Raw genomic sequence first — 19,997 nt, forward strand, 5'->3', positions numbered from 1 at the left:
CTCAGTCCCACCCCTGCTCTTTCCTCCATCACATTTCCTTCCCCTTTGTCCTCCCCCCTTCCTCCCAACTGCTCTGCAACATCATAGAATGTAAAAAAATAATATTATTTAAAAGATAAGTAAATAAAAAAAGAAAAGAAAAGAAATCAAATCCTATTAGGATGGACTCTGGGGAGATGGCCTGGGTGGGGGAAGAGAAGAAATGTGCTGCTCTGAATACTGCTTGACCTTTTTCTTGTTATGGAAAAACATTCTTTCCCAGTGAATTTTTTAGGAATACATAAACCATACCACGCATCATTGCAAAGTACACAATATGCTCTAAGTTTCTACCTGAGCGGTTAAATTACAATCTCTGTGTTGCTGACTGGACGAGCAGCCGCCATGAGGGGTGTGGGACATTCTGCAGGGATGCATTACAAAAGTCAGACTCACTAACCCACAACCCCTCGGGAGCCCGACAGAGGCCATGTGTCCCCGTCAGAGTCTGGGTCTGTCTACAGACTGCTGTTGGGGCAGTGATGGGGTGGATGTCAGCTGCCAGTCTACAGGGCCCTGTGTGCAAAGCCACCCATCAAAATGTCTTCCTGTTTAAAAAAGGCTAAAGAATTACTGTTTACAAGATGGTCTTTCTGGCAACAGAAAGGCTGGGAAAGGGCTAGGCCGGAGTGGTGGCGGCAACGCTGCCCTGCAGCCCGGGCGAAGCTGCAGGAACCAGGGCAGCGGCTGAGGGTCTGAAGGCCAGCGGGTCGGCTGTGCCCCTCAGGGAGGTTGGGCAGGGGAACCCTGGCCCTGGGCAGCAGTCACTTCCACCTGTGGCGGTCACACCAGATGCTGTGATAGCACCTCACGTCCATGATCTCGTCTGAGCCACACTACAGCCTCGCCAGGCAGGAAGCTGCACTTATCCCCATTTTACAGATCAAAAAGCTTGAGGTGGGGAGGGAGGACCTGCCCCAGCACACACACTGGTCTCTGCTCAGTAGGATTTGAATGTGGCCGTTTGAATCTTTGCAACACACCATGTCACTGAAATGCTTTTGAGTGTTGGTTTGCTCACCTCTAGAGTGAAGATAACCAGCTGGCTGTGAGAATTAAGTACCATGAGTTTAATTTACAAAGCAAGGTACAAGGCCTACCAAGCGGGCACTCAGTGAACAGTACCTCCTTTCACCCCATCAGCCCTCAATTCACACCACCACAACCCAGAGCGAGCACCCCAGAAAGTCCACGGGTGAGTTCATGTGATTAATTCTGTGTAAGTTATAATACGAAAGCACTAACAATCATTATGTCATTGAAGTTTATAAAACAATGCTGCCATTCAGACGATCCCCCCCAACCATGGTACGGCTCACTGGAAACTGGATGCCTGGAACAGAAAGTGACTGACTCAGGTGACAGTGAGCCATGGAGGACAGCAGGAGACACTGACCTGCCCTAATTCTTCATTCAGATCCGAGGTGTTCACCACAGGTCCTTCCCCCGTTTCCTCGTCAAACATGTCTTCGTCCCACGTGATGAAGTAGGAGCCAAGGAACTTCTGCATCTCGACAGTGACGTACATGGACACAGGGATGATGTAGTTGAAGAGGACCATGAAGGCCAGGAAGTCGGTAAAGGCTCTGAGGAACTGGGAGAAGCCAGGCGCCGCATCAGCGGAGTCACACCATGAGCACCGAAAATCTTAAACTTAGGCAGATGTCACAGAAGCCCCACTGTCAAGTACAAGATTTCAAAACCCACACCTAAGGGTGATTCCACAGTGGTACAGCTGTCGGCTAATCAGCCTGCCAGGTGACTTCAGGTTTGCACATGGCCCTGCTGTGTTTTCAGTGGACACGGGTCTGGTTTCCACATGGCCCTGCTGTGTTTTCAGTGGACACTGGTCTGGTTTGTACACGGCCCTGTTCTGTTTTCAGTGGACATGGGTCTGATATGCACACGCCCGTCCTGTTTTCAGTGCACATGCGTCTAGGTTTGCACACGGCTCTGCTCTCTATTCAGTGGACACTGGTCTGGTTTGCACACGGCTCTGCTCTCTATTCAGTGGACACTGGTCTGGTTTGCACACGGCCCTGTTCTGTTTTCAGTGGACACTGGTCTGGTTTGCACACGGCCCTGTCCTGTTTTCAGTGCACATGCGTCTAGGTTTGCACATGGCTCTGCTCTCTATTCAGTTGACACTGGTCTGATCTGCACATGGCCCTGTCCTGTTTTCAGTGCACATGCGTCTAGGTTTGCACATGGCTCTGCTCTCTATTCAGTTGACACTGGTCTGGTTTGCATATGGCCCTGTCCTGTTTTCAGTGCACATGCGTCCAGGTTTGCACACGGCTCTGCTCTCTATTCAGTGGACACTGGTCTGGTTTGCACACGGCCCTGTCCTGTTTTCAGTGCACATGCGTCCAGGTTTGCACACGGCTCTGCTCTCTATTCAGTGGACACTGGTCTGGTTTGCACACGGCCCTGTCCTGTTTTCAGTGCACATGCGTCCAGGTTTGCACACGGCTCTGCTCTCTATTCAGTGGACACTGGTCTGGTTTGCACACGGCCCTGTCCTGTTTTCAGTGCACATGCGTCCAGGTTTGCACATGGCTCTGCTCTCTATTCAGTGGACACTGGTCTGGTTTGCACACGGCCCTGTCCTGTTTTCAGTGCACATGCGTCTAGGTTTGCACACGGCTCTGCTCTCTCTATTCAGTGGACACGGGTCTGTGTTTTGCACACGGCCCTGCTGTGTTTTCAGTGGATACGCATCTGGGTTTGTACGTGGCTCTTCTCTGCTCTCAGTGTACAAGGGTTTGGGTTTGCATGTGGGCCTGCTATGTTTTTAGTGGACATGCGTCTGGGTTTGCACATAGCCCTGCTGTTTTTAGTGGACATGGGTCTGGTTTGCACGTGGCCCTGCTCTGCAGTCACTGGATATGGATCTGGATTTGCACACGGTCCTTTGTAGCCTCAGAGAACTTAGCCATAAGACTTCTCTTTTAAGAATAGGTGGTTCAATCAAATTATCTTAACTCACTGGTTTTGGGAAAAATACTTTTGTTAAACATCAAAACTGAGCTGAAATCCTCTTAAGGAAAATGAAAGCAATTGTTATCATGCTCCTACTGCTGAAATTCTTCCTGTTCCCACGCACTCACTACAGAGGGACCATGTACCTCTCAATCATTAGTAAGCATCCGCTGAGCACCTCTGAGCACAGGGCGCTGTGCTGGATTCTGGAGACACCAAAGGCACACTAAGCGCTGTCCCTATGAATTCACTATACGACCCGACACCCTTCCAGACTTGTATGTTCAAGAACCCCAAGACAGAGGGAGCAGCCGGCGTCCACTGACACTTTAAATATTGGTGAACGCATCTATTACAAAGCCCTAATCCATCAGGACTTCTTTTGCCCATAGCAATTTCGCCTCCATCACCTTTTTGTACCACGTTTTCACAGTGATGGCCCATGGGTCATCTCTAATCATATAAAGGGCGTCACCTTCCATACCAGATTCCTTTGTCTTTCTGACTCAGTTTTCTGATTATACCACGGCTCATCTCGAAATGGTTCACTCTGCCACACGTATTTCAGGACGGTGTTTATCAGTGCTTTACTGATGAGGATGCACAGGTACACGATGAGAAAGACATTCATGGATCTGAAATAAAAGCACAGTGATGGCTGCTTGGTTATCACTCTGGGAAGAAATAATGAGCTCTACCTACACTTCCTTACACGGGTCAAGATAAACCGCTGAGAAGGACAGAACGTGAATAGCACCGGGGTGCATTCTGAAGGAAGTGCCCAACGTGACCCAGTAAAAATGAACATGCAGGTCCATCTGAGCCTGCCGCACTCCATGGGCCCTGGCACGCACCTCCTGCAGCCACGGAAAGGAGAGCCAGGTGAAGGGAGAGTTGTGTAAGCAGGAGAGAAAACTGCACACAGCCATGTGTTTCTGCACCGTCCAGAATTCTATCATTTTACAGAACATCCAGAAATCAATTTCTTCTACCATTAAACATCAACAAACGAGTTCAAAATGTAGTGATTACCAACCATGAAGGAAGGAAGGAAGGGACGGAGGGAGGGAGGGGGGGGAAGTGGCTAAAAGGAAATGCATTCGGGACATGAGAAATGCTGATCCTCAGCCAAGGTCTTGGCGGACTGTGAAGGTCCTATTTCCCCACATCTGTCTCTAAAGCCTATGTGATATGTAGACGTCTGCAAACAGAGCCTTCTTGCTTGTTAAAAGCCCATCTCCATCTCCATGCTCGATGCAGTCATAGAGACTTGGGGTCACATTCCTGATGAACTTGTGAGCAGCAGGCAGGATACCCCCCACCAGCCTCCTGGACAGTCAGTGAGCAGCTCAGAGCTCTCCACTGAGCAGTTTGGTCACCACTCGGTTGGCCCCTCAAGCCAGGGTCCACTCTACCAGGGGCAGAGAAAACAACATTCCAGGCCACATTTTCTGACTAATTCAACGTCATCAGGACATATTAGCATAGACTTTACTGTTGAATGAAGACTCAGTTCTCTCTAATGCTTTCCTTTGCAAAACCATATCAGAACACATGTGGTTTCCATCAAATCCCAGAGTTAAAAGTGACCCCATTTTGACATTTTCTTGACATGGTCAGAGGAGCTGCTGGGCATCTGCAACCGACCTCAGAACCAGAACCCAGGGACATCCACGTGAGGCTGCTCCGTTCACTGGGCATCGAGCACTGCACGCGAGGGTGTGGACGTAGGTCCCCAGCACCTCGCTACACAATAAGAAAGGCGATCTGAACAGTCCGCTCCAGTTACCGAGGTACTGTGTGTCCAGAGGCTGTGAATGAATTACGGAGGCAAGAGGAAGCTATCTTCATGTCCACAGTGGTTAATGACAGTTTTAAATCACAGATTTTCACACACTTCAAATGATGGGGTAGGAGCCTTACTTTTCTACAGCAGATCGTTTCTGGGACTTTGACTGATAATTTAGAGCCATCTTGGTTTCCATGCCCGTGTAGATAGCAACACCTACAAAGCAGAACAGTCAACGTGGTGACAGTGACGCAAACACACCCTGCCTTTACTCAGTAACTCACACACAGCTGGGGTCATGATGGTTCTTGGGTAAAACAAACAGTATTTTTAATTTCAGTGGGCAGGCTAGCTGTTCATAAACAGTCACAAAATGGGGTTCTTTAGACTAAAGACTTTTCTCCCTGCATAGAGAGCAATCTGTACTTTTTTTTTTTTTAATTTCAGATTTTAATATATTGGTTTTTCTGACAGGGCACACACTTGCATATTTTTAAAAGTTGTCTCATTTAATTAAAACATAGGAAATTACCCACTAGAAATGGGAGATATTAGTGAATAAATACAGACAGTAGAAGAAACTTCTGTGGAACTACATTTGATGAATTCTCCCCTGGATACAACTTTATGCTTCTGAGTCAAAACCACAGGGAGTTAACGTGCAGCCATCATGAGTCACTGCTTCACGGACTATGATGTCATGCTTTACAGATGCCATTACCTACTAATACTAATTTTCTTAGTGAGGCAAAATTGCTGCTGCCATAAAATCTGCAGTTCCTCAAAGCACAAAGAAATGCTCTCAGGGACCACTATGGGTTTTAACTCTGCTTAATGTATCCTTAATTTTAGAAGCGATTATAAATAATTCACTAATTAAAATATTTACCAAAGATTTTCTCGGTGTTCTTCAGTTTGGCTCCTCTAAGAAGCAAGTTTTCTGATCCTAATGGCCTGCAGAGACAAGGATGATCAGAAACAGATCGACACAGGAACAGAGGCAGGTGAGACACACAGGACGGAAATCAGTCTGCCTGCTTAAAGATTGCATTTTGCGAGGAAACGGCTTAAATGTGGATTTGCTTATACTCAGATGATTGAAGTGGGCCCAGGTCCATGTAGAAGTGTGTGGTCTCTGTCTGTGAGAGGATGAAAACGTGGCTGTGCTGGAATCATTCTTCACAGACTTCTAGTGTCACTGGAGACTGCAGCAACTCACTGTGAGCCCTGGAGCAGAGTGACAGCATTGCAGGGTCCCCGGCCCCACCCTAGACCACCAAATCAGAAACCCTGGCAGGGCCCAGCAACCCCTCCTAACAAGCCTCAGGGTGAGGACGGCTATGCTAGAGGATCTCAGAATGTTCTGGAAGAGCTCATGAGCAGTATGTGTGTTTCATTCGACTTTCAGTTGTTTCTAGCACATCCCCAGGGAGACTCAGAGTCTCATGTGATGTGCTCATGTTTTTAAGGATGAAGGTCAGGATACTTAACAAGTTATTTATGGACACTGGTAGCCAAGCCTCCACAGATTCTATGTATGGCTACTCTGGGAGGAAACAAGCAACAACCAAAGCCTTTTTTTTTTTTTTTTTTTTTTTCATATCCATCATAATTTATTCACAAAATATATTTGTTGAAACATTAAGTCACATAGAAATCAATGGTAAATAATTACTCTAATATAATATCACTTTACTCCACGCTTATCTCATTTTTCCATATTTGTTTTCCCTCCTCCACCAATTTTTTAATAAAATAAAGTATTTTGTGGCACTGTAATTATTTTGGAATGATAATAGGTAATGTAAAAAATTAAAATGTGTATGACTAAGAGAAATATAAAAGAAGTATAAAATCATACAAAGAAGGGACAGTAGAGTGACATTGATTAAACGTCTGAAATGTGCCAGGAACTCCATTAGATATTTAGCATTCATGGTCTTACTGAATTTTTTTTTTTTTTTTTTTTTTTAACAACCAAAGCCTTTTAAAATCGTTCAAGAGCAAGCACTGCTGTAGGCACTCAACAGACTGACAGCAGCGGGTGCAGCTCTCTGCCACTAGGGCTCTACATTCTAGAGGTTCCCTTGATGGAAAAATAATTCCTTTTCATTCCCTAGGCAGTAAAGGAGAAACAAGCACCAGAATTCACAGTTACACATTTTGGTATTGATAACCTCCTAAGATTTCTCTGGGAGATGAGAGGGTGGGAGTTGCAAGCAGCTGCTGAAGTCTGCTTTTAATTTATCTGTGCGTTTAACATACTCTTACTGTGGGAAGTGAGAACTTACTGAGTATTATAAGCTTAAAATGTGTTCATTCTATGTGGTCGATTCAGCTTGGAGCTGCAGCCTCAGGACGAGGGAGCATGAAGTCTGCCCCAGGAGGAGCAGTGCCGGACGCACGAGGTGGGTGTCCCTGGCTGCCCGTCAGCTCAGGGCCGCGGCCTCGGCCTGACATTAAAGATGGGCCCCCTGGGCTGCACGTGCGTCGTCGGGCTGCATTATTGAGACTGTCAGCTTCTGCTGGCAACACCCTTATAATAATTCATTGTAGTAAGTATTTATGAAGACAAATAGCCCTTTTAAGAAGGGTCTCCAGGAAGTCTAAAGATGATTTACTTAGAAAAAGAGCTTTGCTTCTATTTTAGACCGTAGGAAGAAGCACTACCACACAGGATGGATCGAGAATTCTGCAGTGTAATTTATAACTGTCCACACTGCAAATCTATAAACATCTTACAAAACCCAAAGTGTAAAGCCTACTGAATTGTATAAACATTAAAGAACAAGATGAGAGTTAGTGTCAAAATGCAAAACATGTATTTATCTTCCCAATCTTCTCAGCAATAAACTTTGTTAAACATAAAGCATGAAAAGCCTGTGTGAGGTGTACTATTTCGGACACATCCCACAGGCAGTTTGAATATACCTAAATCTGTTTACTCATTCAAACGCAAACTAATTCTTGCAGTACAGAAAAATAACTAGAAATTTACCTTTGGAATAATATGCATTTAGGAATACTGAGGCACCGTCTCCATAAATTCTGAAAAGCACCTACTCCCTGCTGGTGCATAATGATGACAAAAGCACACTAAGCACTGCACAAATTGTTCTCTCAAAAGAGCAACTTCAGGCGCCTTCCAAGGCGTCCCCAGGGACCTATATTTCGGTAACTGTTTACTTTGCAGTAATTTCCCATTTGGTTTGCTTCTACTTCTGGGCAAACGTTTTCTTTAAAACCTAATGCAATAACAAGATATCAACAGTTTGGGGACTGCTTAAAGGGGGAGAAAAATCATTTCTCTAACAAGTGGAGTTTATGGAAAAGGAACAACTTCAAAACCTACTGAAAGCCAATTTCCTAAACTGTAAACTCCAAGCACCTCATCAGCAAACAACTGCTAGATCTTAAAACAATGTCAGGTGAAACATCGCCACGCCTGGGAGGCAGACACAGCTCACAGACTGAGACCTGCAGGGGGCAGCACGGCCGAGTCAGCGCCTGTCCCTGACAGCAGCTGGTTTCAGGTCTGGCTATCTCAGGGCCACAGAGTGAGGTTTCTGGTGGTTGCGCTCTCCTTGTACAGTGTGTGAACGCCACTGAGACAGCAACACCAAACTAGGTGAGCACCCCACCTGTCGCTGCCCGTCACAGCCTCTTCACCTGGCAATGGGTTCTGCCTTCCCAGGCGGACATGAGCCTGAGAGAGGCCCTGAGCCAAAAATGTGTCCCAGTAATGACTACAAGCAGGTTAATATATTCCAGTAAAACAGCCTCCAAATTAGAAGCCTTTCCACTTCAGAGCTGAGGACACATGAGTGCACGAATCACGAGAGGGCAGTTCACCTGTAGGGAAGCTGCACCCTCCTCCGTCTCGGGATCGTTATAGGCGATCCTGACACTTCCCAGCCTGGGGGACGACCCTCTTGGCAGAGGCTTGTGAGAGAACGTTTTTCACGTGTATCATTGACTTGTTAGCACACATGGATGTGTGTGTGCCCAAGAGAAATCAGGAATGAGCAGGACCTGGTCCTTTTGTAAAGACACATCTATTTTCAAAATGAAACCTCTCATCAACAGAAAATGAACTTTAGGTGATGCAATAACAGGTGAAAACGGCCACAGCATTTACAAGAGGCACTCACCTCACCACAGGGTCGTTCAGGTCACTGTAAACATTTATGCGACCCACAAACCTGGCAACAGAAAAGCCGAGTTACTGCGTGCAGCGCCTGCAGCTCACTGTCCCTGCCCCTCCTGTCTCTGAAGAGTCCTTTCCTCTGACGCACACTCAGCGTGTGGCCACCTGGCTGTGTCCCGCCTCTTTCTTGATTTACTCTGTTCTTACACACCCATGGCTTATGTAATTTTCCTCAACCCACAATTCATAAATTACTTCCTCAATATAAAGAAAACTTAGTTTTTCTTCAATAAAGGTAGTTCCATTAAGCCACTTCAAATACCTATATAAAAAGCTACAGATCCGAATGTTGCTAGCCTATGAAATTACGTAAGGAACATATTCTTGACTCAGCCTTGATTTTTAAGCAGTGGTTTACACTGTCTTTCCAGACAGCCACGCTGTTAGTCTGTCAGAGGTGAGGAAGCAGGAACCCTGTCCAGGGCACGAAGTCTACTCAGGAGCAGCCCGCGGACCCCGCTTACCTGTACAGGTCGGGCTGGGGCTGCTCACATTCGATGGTAGCGTGGAGCCCGTCAATGTCTTCCTCCGTGTGAAAGCCCTTTGTGTCTTGGACTGCGTAATGAGTCTACAAATTGAGGAGAAATGGGAACTCACAACCAAAATGATCAACACAGACCTACTGCTGATGCTTCCAACCCAAGGGCAGAATCAAGGCTTGATTTTTTGTGCAGAAGAACAAGCCCAACTGCAAAGTCTGGCTGAGCACGTGAGAGCAGATGTGTGACAAATGAGTCTGTGCACGTGAAAGCGTTACAGAAAGGTAAGGTCCCACTGCCGTGCCTGCATCTATCAGGTGTAGAACGTTCTAACTCTTCCATTCTTACCCAGCACCCTCACCTTAAAACGTAAATAGCAATGCTGGGGATTCTTCTTCAGAATCCAACTCCTTACTCATCTGTCTCAGCAGTAGCTATGAATTAGGAAACGAATCCAGGAGCTAAACTGTTACTTTTCTTTTACACAATGCCCGCTGCTTACAGGGAACTGTCAGGGACTCAAACCTCCCTGCCCGTCACCGTTAGGGTGGCACATGCTCACCATGTAACTGTTCACGTGGCCTGGACTGGCGGGCTCCTCAACCTTAGTGTGCCCAGAATCACCTGGAGGGCTCAGTAAGCCCCTGATTCCTCGGCCCCAGCCCAGAGTTTCTGACATAGCAGGTCAGGGGTGGGGCCTGGGAACTGCTTTTGTATCGTGATCCCTGGTCATGCAGATGCTGGTGGCCCGGGAGCACATTCTGAGACCCGCTGGCCCAGAGACCATCGGTGAGCGTGGACGGGTGGGCTGGGGGCTGCATGTGCTCTGCTGGGAGGAGGCCGGGGAGGAGGACTCGCGAGCGAGGGTCTGGTGAGGAGGCAGTGACTGCTCTGCGTCTCCTCTATGTTTCTTCTAACAATCAAGTGTCGGACGGATGGAAGGTGCAGTCAGAAGACACAGGAGCTCCGACGGCTGCATCACCACCATGACTGCTCAGAGCACTGGGGGAGCATGCTGTGTGTCCAGCACTCTGGGAGGTTTTCTAATTATATGCTTACAAGAGCTCCTGAAAGACAGGTTTTTCCCCATTTTACAGACGTGCAAAGTCCAGAGAGGTTAAAAAGCCTGTCCACGGTCGCATGGGCACTGCAGGGCCTCAACAGAGGCCACCGGACACTTCTCACGCCCCCGCTCTGCTTTGAAGGACAGGGCTCAACCTAATTCCCGTCCCTGAGCCAAACCAAGTGCACAAACATGACGTCAGAGAACATGAATAACAACGCACAGTGCAAATCCACAAAAGGTGGAGGAAAGAGCCATGCTAACACCTCCCAGCTCTGGCGCAGAAAACCGCCACGACGCTCCACCTTGAACAGAGCGATACCCATGGAGGCCACAGCGTCTGCTCACCAGAGGGGCTGGGATGTGTCTGAGCCTGACCAGACACGCTCCTCCCAGAGGACGGGGTCCATGCGGCAGGCCACTGTCAACAGAGGGTGTGGAGGCTCACAAGGCCTCAGGGCAGACAGAACCTCAGCCTGTGTCAGGCTCCAGAGGGACCCGCAGCAGCTTACATTAAACACCCAAATCAGCCAGGGATCCCAGCCCCACAAGTGTGGCTGCTCACATCTGCAGTGGCAGGGCGTGAATTCTCGTGGGATGTGCTGCTTAGGAAGTGTGGAAGTAAATAATGAAGAAATCCACAGGGCTTCATGCAATGGTATCGTGAATTATCCATGGAATACTGACACATCCTCTGATGATTTTATAAAGAAAAGTTCTCTGTCCCATACTGGAAATTGCTGGTGTTCAAGCTACTACTCAGGCACCGTTCTGGATCTGCACTTCTGTAAGCTGGTGACTCAGAAATGGTTGAATCCACCAAGTGATGCTCAATTTCATGAACTCCTTGGAAACTTCCAGATTTTTAGTAAAAACCATAAAATAGTGTTACTTTTTATGATTAATTAAACTTTTGTAGAATCAACTGTCAGTGCAGAATTCCATACTGAGTGCAAGAAATTAAAATATCGTAAAAAGGATGTTCTGAAATTAACAAAAAGACACGTACTGACAAAACAGTCAAGCACATGTAGAATTGTGTGACCTTTCACATAATTCTAGGCTAGTAAAGACACTAATTTTGACTAGTGAAATGAAAGCCTTTAGAATTCCAACCATCTACTCATTAAATGACACGGGCTAACACTGTGGTTACTTCTGTTAACCTGACATGGGCCGTGACGGATGCTGAGGGTGGCAAGGACAAAGTGGGGACAGGGACAAGCAACAGTGAAGACAGAGCTCGGCCGGCCCCAGCCCCGGCTTCTACTGTAGCCACCGAAACACCGAATTTTCAAGCAAGAGGTTGTTTCTGTGGCCACAGGGCACAGCCTGCGTGGGAACCCATATCGAAGCACATTACTTTATGGCTCGATTCTCCGTCTAAGCTGGCAGTTGTCACGTGGCACGTCCCATCTCCCCGGTTGCTGGAAAGGAAGATCAAGTCACAGGGAAATGTCTCGTTCTCCTTCACCATGACGATGTCCCCAACCTGCAGGAAAGAGCAGAAAGAAAGCCCGACTGGACTGATGGCTCCGCGTCGGGTCGCTTTTTCCTAGGGTCGGTCTACACTCAGACATACCACGGTGCTCATCTACAGCAGGGCGAGGTGCTGGTGCACCACTAAGAAAACATGCTTCCCAGACATTCTGCCGGAGCCCCGGCCAGTCAGTTGGGTTTCCGTGCAGATCAGAACCACAGTGTGTCGTGGCTGACTACTCTGCGGTGAAAGCAAAGGCAGACGCCCACCGCGAGACCACCTCTGCTCAGACCAAGCAGGACGCGCTCAAGTGCCCTGCTGAAGCGCCGAGCAGAAGGGCTCCCGAGGGAAGGCTGTGTCCCCATCGAGGTGTGCACAGACCAGGAACCGAGCTCTAAGAGCTTCCGGTTACCACGCGTGACTGAGAACGAAGCACAGGTGCGGCGACATTTTAAAACTGAAGTGAAAGTGGATCACAGGTGCTTGTGATGTGGGCCTCTCTAAGTATGCAACCATCCAGTTTAGCTCCTTTCTCCATTTTATTTCATCACCAAGGAAGGCACCTCAGTGAGTGGGACTGTGCATCTAGAAGCTAAATAAATTCTCACCAAAAGCCCAGCAGTGAGTCAGCTGGAATGACCACTAGTGGCTGCAAACCTCCTGGCCGCCTGGACAGTCCTGCCGTGGCTCGCATGGCACTCCCAAGGTCAGGGCGTCACCATGCTTCCGTCTACACTGCAAATGAGGTTCTCTGTCACCCACACTATGGTCCCAGCTCACAATGAACTTCTGAGAACTTTAAAATCAGAGGTTTCCTCTCCCCAAATGGACCTCTGGCTTTGGTGAAACACCTATCAAAATCCCAGCAAGAATTTTTATAGACACAGATGAGCTTATTCTACAATTTATATGGAAAGGCCCTAGAATAGCTAAAATAGTCTTGAGGAGAAGACTGAAGTGGGGGGAACCAGCCCGCCTGATGTGAAGGCTCCGCAGGCAGCTACAGTAACCATCACAGTGGTCCTGGCCGATCGGCACGGAGATCGACAGAACAGAACAGAGAACCAGAAACAGACCCACACCAACACGCGTCGTTGGTGTCTGATGGAGGTGGAAAGCAATTCAGCAGATGAGAGAGACCTTTGACATGTGGTGCTGGGACAACCGGACACCCACGGGCAAGAAAACGAGCTTTGACCTAAACCTCGCACAAAAATGAACTCCAAATGGATCATGAACTTAGGTGCAAAACAGGAAACTATAAAAGTTTTAGAAAAGAAACAGGCAAAAATCCTCGGGACCCAGGGTTAGGCAAAGAGTTCCTAGTCGTAACACCAAAGGCACGATCCTTAAAGGGAAATATCAAGAAATCGGAATTCATCAAAATTAAAAACTTTTGCTCTGCGAAATACCCTGTTAGAGTATCACAAATCACATTACATGACAAAGTTGTAATATCTAGAATATGTCAGCTCTCAAAACTCAATAGCAAAAAGAATCTCAAATAATCCAACTAGAAAATGGGTAAAAGACATGAAGAGTAACTTTACTGAAGAAGATACACAAACGGCAAATAAGTACATGGAAAGATTCTTGCATACCCATCAGAAATGCAGACTTAAACCATACTAGGATGTCAGAATGGCTAAAATAAAAATAAAGCATAGTGGCAACATGAAATGCTGGTGAGAACGCTGGGAAACTGGGTCACTCAGACACCGCCGGTGGGAGTGGTGCCCACACTCTGGAAAACGGAGCTCCTTTTAAAACTGAAGTGGATTTACTGAATGTCCCAGGAATCGAGCTCTTCAAAGAAATGCACACTGTGCTTGTACAAAAGCCTGTACACCAATGTTCATGGCACCTTTACGAGTCATAGACCAAAACTGGAAAGTCCCTACGTGTCCTCCAGCTTGTGAGTGATCAGACATCCACACCGTGGAATTCTACTCAGCAACGGAAAGGAAGGAACTGTTGACATGACTTAGATGAATCTCAAGGGAATTAGGCTGAGTGACAAAAGCCAATCCCAAAAGGTTACCGATGATATGATTCTGTTTACATAATATTATTCTTGAAATGACAAAATCGTAGAGATGGACAACAGATTGCGGGTATGGGGGGCACAGGATGTCTCTATTACTTCTTACAACCACATGTGATTCTACAATTACTTCAAAATAAAATGTCTGATTCTAAAAAGTTGAACGGGTTACTTTTCTAAGAGGCTCTAGTGTCCTCCAAGGCCTGAGCCACTCTGGCTGGTAGAAGCAGATGCCTAGAGTTGCAGTCGAAGCTTGGTCTCTGTTCTTGCCCATTCTGGCCAATCAGTTCAGAATTCTGTCAGTTACAATACACCGGATATACAGCAGGCACTTCCCAAAGGAGGCCAGGGCATCAGAAGTTCAATTCCCTGCAGGTAGACACTGTTCTGGTGTGTTTTTAAAGAAAGAGATATTTATCTAAAAGTAGAGAAATTTAATTGTTAAAGGAAACTGCATTTCAGGCCTGGGTCTGAAAGCCTGTTAACATGACACGGATCCCCTGCTGTTCCCTGGGCCGTGGGGCTGTTTGCTACCAGCCCAGCAGCTCTCTGACCCCCGTGACTTCCAGCAGAATACCACCAACCTGAACTGACCAGGGGAAAGCCCATTCAGAAGTACTAAAACACCCGGATAGCAAAATAGATAGGTCCAAAATGTCTAAACACGTAAGTATGCTCTCAGTAACGTGGAGAATACAGGTAATAACTGGAACAAGGTTAACACAGAAGAGCCACGTGTTGACGATGCAGTTTCTAAAGGGCCCCTGTGGTCCATGCCTTCTGGGAGATCCTGTCTCACCCCAGGGACACTGAGCCCTGGCTGGTGGGGCTGCGAAGGCTGCCTCTTCATCGTGTCAAGCATGAGCCTGGAAGCCGAGGCCTGGGCTGGAGAGGGGCAGGCTGGCTTTTCCGCCGCTGACCATGAGGTCACACTGCCTTACGGGAACCTCCTGATTGCTCTGCCAGGATGGCAGGGAGAGGACGGCTGGGGCTGGACCCTGAGTCCACAGTCAGTGCATGGACTAAAGTAGGTTGGTGACCATCACTCAGGGACAACTTGGAAAACCTTACTTGGCACCTGTACACACACAGGTGTCTCTAAGTGGCTACCATAGGCTTACAACTAATCCACTTAAATAACGGAAACACATACTCAAACATATAATGATATATTAGTGACACTAATAACTCACTTAAAGAAGATATTAAAAATGCAACTTTCAATGAGGTTTCTCCCCTAACTTTCATAACTTTCCACCTAGAGGAGTTTATATCGACATTTTACCTTATTCTAAAACAAATTTTCTGAGAGTGTTTTACAGCTTTCCCTGTCTTGATTGGCTGGTACGATCTTACGATTCTAAAGTTCAGATGACCCTGTGTGGGATGCCGGCGGTGGGGAGGCGGCGTGTGGAGGGTGCGACGGGGATGTGGGACTCTCTACACTCTCCGTTCACCTTTGCTGTGAACCTAAATCTGCTCAAAAAAACAGTCTATTACAAATAAAGTAAATGAATAAGCACAGAAAGTTTTTTAAAAAGGCGGTAGCAGAAGCCTGCCTGAAGTGGGAAGTACTGGAGGGGCTGAGCCTACCTACACTCAATAAAAAACTTTTTTTCTCAGATAACCCATTTTGACAAATAAAATAAAACTGTTATGTTTAGAACTGTCAGTGGTTGTAAACCAGGCTGGCGTGTCAGTTGCTACGTACTCTCAGCTTCCGACTCTGCTTCCGCACGAGCTTGCCGTGCTGGATGAAGTGGACAGGACACTGGTTCATGGCGCTGTCGGCTTTATGGCGGAGCCAGTCCTCATAGCCCTGGGAGAGGAGGGACAGAGAGAAAAACCCACGTTCAATTGTGTGTAAACATAATCCTAGCACGTGAAGGCGTAATTTTTCAAAATTAGGATCACAGTATACAAACTATTCCACATTGTACCCTTGGATATTTCTTGGGTATGGCCTGGATATTTCTTATATGGCTTCGATATTTCTCCATGACAACTGGGGTTGCTTTAAATTTCTGGGGTTATTTGATAAACATCCTTATAACTATATTTTTGTGCATATCCATGACATATTCTTAGGAAAAATGCCTAAAAAGGAAATGTCCGGGTCAAAGGAAATGCCTAAAGGTCCTCAAGGAACTCAGTGCCAGTTATATTCCCACCAGCTGAACTTAAACCTTCTACTTTGAAATGCACAGACTGGTCACACTTCTATTTCATTAAAAAACTCTTTTATCGGATCCGGCAACCCAGACTTAGTAAAGGGCCTCAGTTTACTCTGTGGCACCCACAACAGCCTTACTGTTCTCTGTGCATATCTGCACTTTTTAGGTGACAACCACTGGAAATTACTGCTATCGACTGCTTCTGTGCAAACTTGGGCACTGGCTGAAGAGCTGGAGAGGTGGCCTGACCTGCCTGATTTGTATTGCCGACGACTCTGCTGATTTCTCTGCTTAAACAGGCACAAAGTCATTCAGATTCTTTCTCAGAGATGGAAACACACACTTTAGGTCCAAGAGTTTGGTGTAGTAACTTGAAAGAACCGATACCAGGAGACTTCAGCACATAAACATTTTCTACATTGATTATTGTGCTTTTCGATCTGTGTTTGGCCAGAAGAGAAGGTGCATTTAACTTACGGGTGATCAATCACCTATTCTCTGTTCTGTTTTCTGGCATATGAAAGAATGAAACAGGGTGCCTGAAGAGCTGTCTACCACATCAAGTGAACGTCTAAGGATTGGGGTTCAGATCTGGCTTCACGGACCATACACAACCATGCAGATGGCAACAGAAAACCTGCCCTGGGCCCTGCTACACCTGTACTGGGTGGGTTGTGGAGCGGGAGAGCCCCACGGTGTCGCACAGGATGCACGGGAGGGTCCCCTTCCAACAAGCTGTCCTGCGATGATGACGCCTCTGAGCTGGAGTCTGTTCAAATGGGAAAACAAGCAAGCAGACCAAAACCTGATGCACTTTCAGCTTTCAGAAAGTTGAGCAGCCTGGGAGCGATGGATGTCTAAACATGAGGAATCTTCTCCAGATGTGATAATTATAAAGGGACGCTGTGGCATCTGAGTGCTTCTCCAGAGATTTCTCCCAAATTGCTAAACTACTCCCTTTCTGGGAAAAATGAAGAACTGTTTACCTGGAAGGCAGCAGTGGGTAGATGACTCCTGGGTTCATTAAACATACTTTCATTTAGCACCAACTATGTGCCCAGTATGTGCTAAGCATTAGGGACACAAAAACAAAAGAACTGTCCCCACTGCTGCAGCTCTCTGGGTTTGTGGGAAAGACAGGCAGGTAATTGTGCAGGTTCAATGCAGGTGAGAGATTTGCAGCACCAGGGAGAAGCCCCAGTCCCAGGGCTACAGGAGAAATCAGAAGAGAGACATCAGGGCTAGTCCCACAGGATGACACAGTGTTTGCTGGTAAAGGCAGAGGTGACAGGCAGGAAAGCCCAGGGATGGCAGGAGTGCCATGGACCGGTGGGGGCTGCCCACCAGCTAGCCCGGCGAGAAAAAAGGGAAGCGTGGACGCCTGCAGAACACAAGTCCCTGGCAGGGGAGCAGGGCGACCCAAGGACTCTGTATGCCACACCAGGTGTGATGCTGGAGGGGACCCGGACAGGGGCCGGCCACGTTGGAAGTGCCATTCTGGCAAGAGGGGGGCTAGTCAGAGGTACAACCTCTGGTACAATGAACCAGATGCCGTTTAGTGCCCAGGGAGACACATAGGAGGATGAGTCTGAGAGAGAACCAGCAGGTGGCTCCAGGGTATGCAGGGAGATTTCGAAGTCAAGAGAGGAGGAGACGGGGACGAGCGTCTATGACAGCACCTGGAATGTGGGGACCCCAGCACACGTGTCCCTGCTGGAGACAGTCTGGGAAAGCCCAGGCCGAAAAGAGACGACCCTGCACATTGAAGGCATGGGCCTGTCCAGCCCAGCAGGGGGTCTTCCTGGAGCAAGTGGCTGGGTGAGAGGATGATGTGCAGAAGAGGAAGGGGCTTCTCCAGACAGAGGCAGACCCAATGGAGATGAGGCTGTGTAGCAAGCAGTTCTGTTATTTAGTGCCTTGCAGGTCCCAGAACTCTGGAACACAGACGACCTCACTTAACCCCCCTCAACAAACCCTTCAGGGGGCTGCCAGGAGGGGACAAAGGACAGGCAGGTGGTGCCTGCTCCAGGATGGCCTGGTTACAGGCACTGACTGTGTCCCAGCTGCACAGAGCATGGGTTTTAGTGTCTACCCTCCGTGTCTCTGGTCAATTGTCCTTGGCACCTATAGGGACCTCATGCACTGCCGCCCACCTCCCCAGCTCATCTGTATCTTCCCAGAGCGGTTCCCCCTGGTACCTTCCTGCTCCCTGCTCCGTGACTCCTGACGCCCTCAGTAGCTTTCTGCACCAACTTGGGGGGGCGGGGGGGAGGTGAAGTTATTTAAAAATAGAGAGCAAATGACATTGAAGGAACTAGCTGTTCTGCACTCTCTGCTCAGAGATGAGCAAGTACATGGTACAGAGCCTCAGCCCCACATGCCTACCCCCAAGGGTCAAAACTAGGTACACCTCCTTGCTGCCTGTGGTTTTATTACATATGTATGTACTTCTATTACATACGCATGTGTCATAAACCACACAGTAGTGCTTTAAGTGTTTAGAAACACATAAGTAATATATGGTAAATGTATCCTTCATCCACCTAAGTTTTTCCACTCAATATTTTGTTTCCATGCTGTGTAGTTCATTCAGTCACTGCACTGTATTCTGCCAGACCACAGTGGATTTACCCACCACCTCACTGGGTGACACCTGGCTGTTTGAGTTTTCACTAACACAGAGCCAAACACTGCAGATGTTGCACACACGTCTCCTGGCAGGCATGCTAAATGTCTCTGCGGTCCAGCAACACAAACATGCAACATGTACTAGATGCACTGTGATCCCTGTGTACCCATGTCCTCAGCTCTGTCAGACGTGACCACCTGCCCTCCTCGCTGGTCCTGCTGCCTCACCAATTGCCATCATGGTCGCTCATCAGCCTTCCTCATTTAAAAGCCAATCCAATGAGTATGAAATGAAGTCATATTGTTATTCAAATGTGCATTTCCAGGTTACTAGCAAGTGAGAAATAAAACTCAAATTATCATTAAGTAACTCTTAAATGCTCCTCACAGTGTTGTATTTAAAAAAGTACAAATCCAGACATTCTCATGTTGAAGACTGATAAGACTCCCAGAAGGAGAACTGGAGGCACTCTTAGAAACGCACACCTACACTGAGGTAACGTGGGAACCGCACTCCACATTTTTAGGATCTGGAGTGAATCACTCTGCAATACGCTGTCTTCATTACCTCTCTCATCTAGTGGCTGCATTTATACCATGTCTCATATACAGTATGTTTCAGATTTTTTTTTCTTATTTAAAGACTAACACCAGAAGAGCATAGTTTTGTCAGCAAGAATTTGACTATTTAGAATTTAACTAGAAGCTGTCATTTTGCAGATTATCCATGTCTCAAATGAAAATGTGACCTTTAATACATGAAAATACAAAAATCATCAGGTTCAAAAATTTGCAGCAGATAAGGAACCTGTACCTAGAACATCTAAAGAATTCTTACAACTCATCTATAAAAAAGACAAATAACGTAAGTTTATCATGGGCAAAGGATTTGAAGACATTTCTCTAAAGAAGATTTACAAATGTCCAATAAGCATATGAAAAGATGCTCAGCATTATGAGTCCTTAGGGAAATACAAGTTGAAACTACAATGAGATACCACATCACACACACTAGGATGGCTACAGTACAATAGATGGATAATAGCAAGCATTAGCCAGAGTGTGGACAAGCTGGAACCCTCACATACTGCTCGTGGGAATGTAAACAGGGC

At 47.2% G+C, this 19,997-nt stretch overlaps 1 protein-coding gene across 4 annotated transcripts in view; it reads right to left on the bottom strand.

Moving 5' to 3' along the window:
* Positions 1–19,997, bottom strand: part of ATP11A (ATPase phospholipid transporting 11A) — a 163,128-nt gene that overhangs the window by 46,236 nt on the left and 96,895 nt on the right. For all 4 annotated transcript variants that reach the window (XM_063102237.1, XM_063102239.1, XM_063102238.1 and 1 more), the window contains exons 5-12: positions 15,795–15,902; positions 11,923–12,051; positions 9,482–9,585; positions 8,962–9,012; positions 5,700–5,764; positions 4,945–5,026; positions 3,506–3,656; positions 1,436–1,633 (exon numbers count right to left, since the gene is read on the bottom strand). In XM_063102237.1, coding sequence (XP_062958307.1) covers positions 1,436–1,633; positions 3,506–3,656; positions 4,945–5,026; positions 5,700–5,764; positions 8,962–9,012; positions 9,482–9,585; positions 11,923–12,051; positions 15,795–15,902 — 888 coding nt within the window. The remainder of the gene's footprint in view (positions 1–1,435; positions 1,634–3,505; positions 3,657–4,944; positions 5,027–5,699; positions 5,765–8,961; positions 9,013–9,481; positions 9,586–11,922; positions 12,052–15,794; positions 15,903–19,997) is intronic.

The sequence above is a fragment of the Cynocephalus volans genome, chromosome 7 (genome assembly GCF_027409185.1).
Source record: "Cynocephalus volans isolate mCynVol1 chromosome 7, mCynVol1.pri, whole genome shotgun sequence".
Classification (NCBI taxonomy): domain Eukaryota; kingdom Metazoa; phylum Chordata; class Mammalia; order Dermoptera; family Cynocephalidae; genus Cynocephalus; species Cynocephalus volans.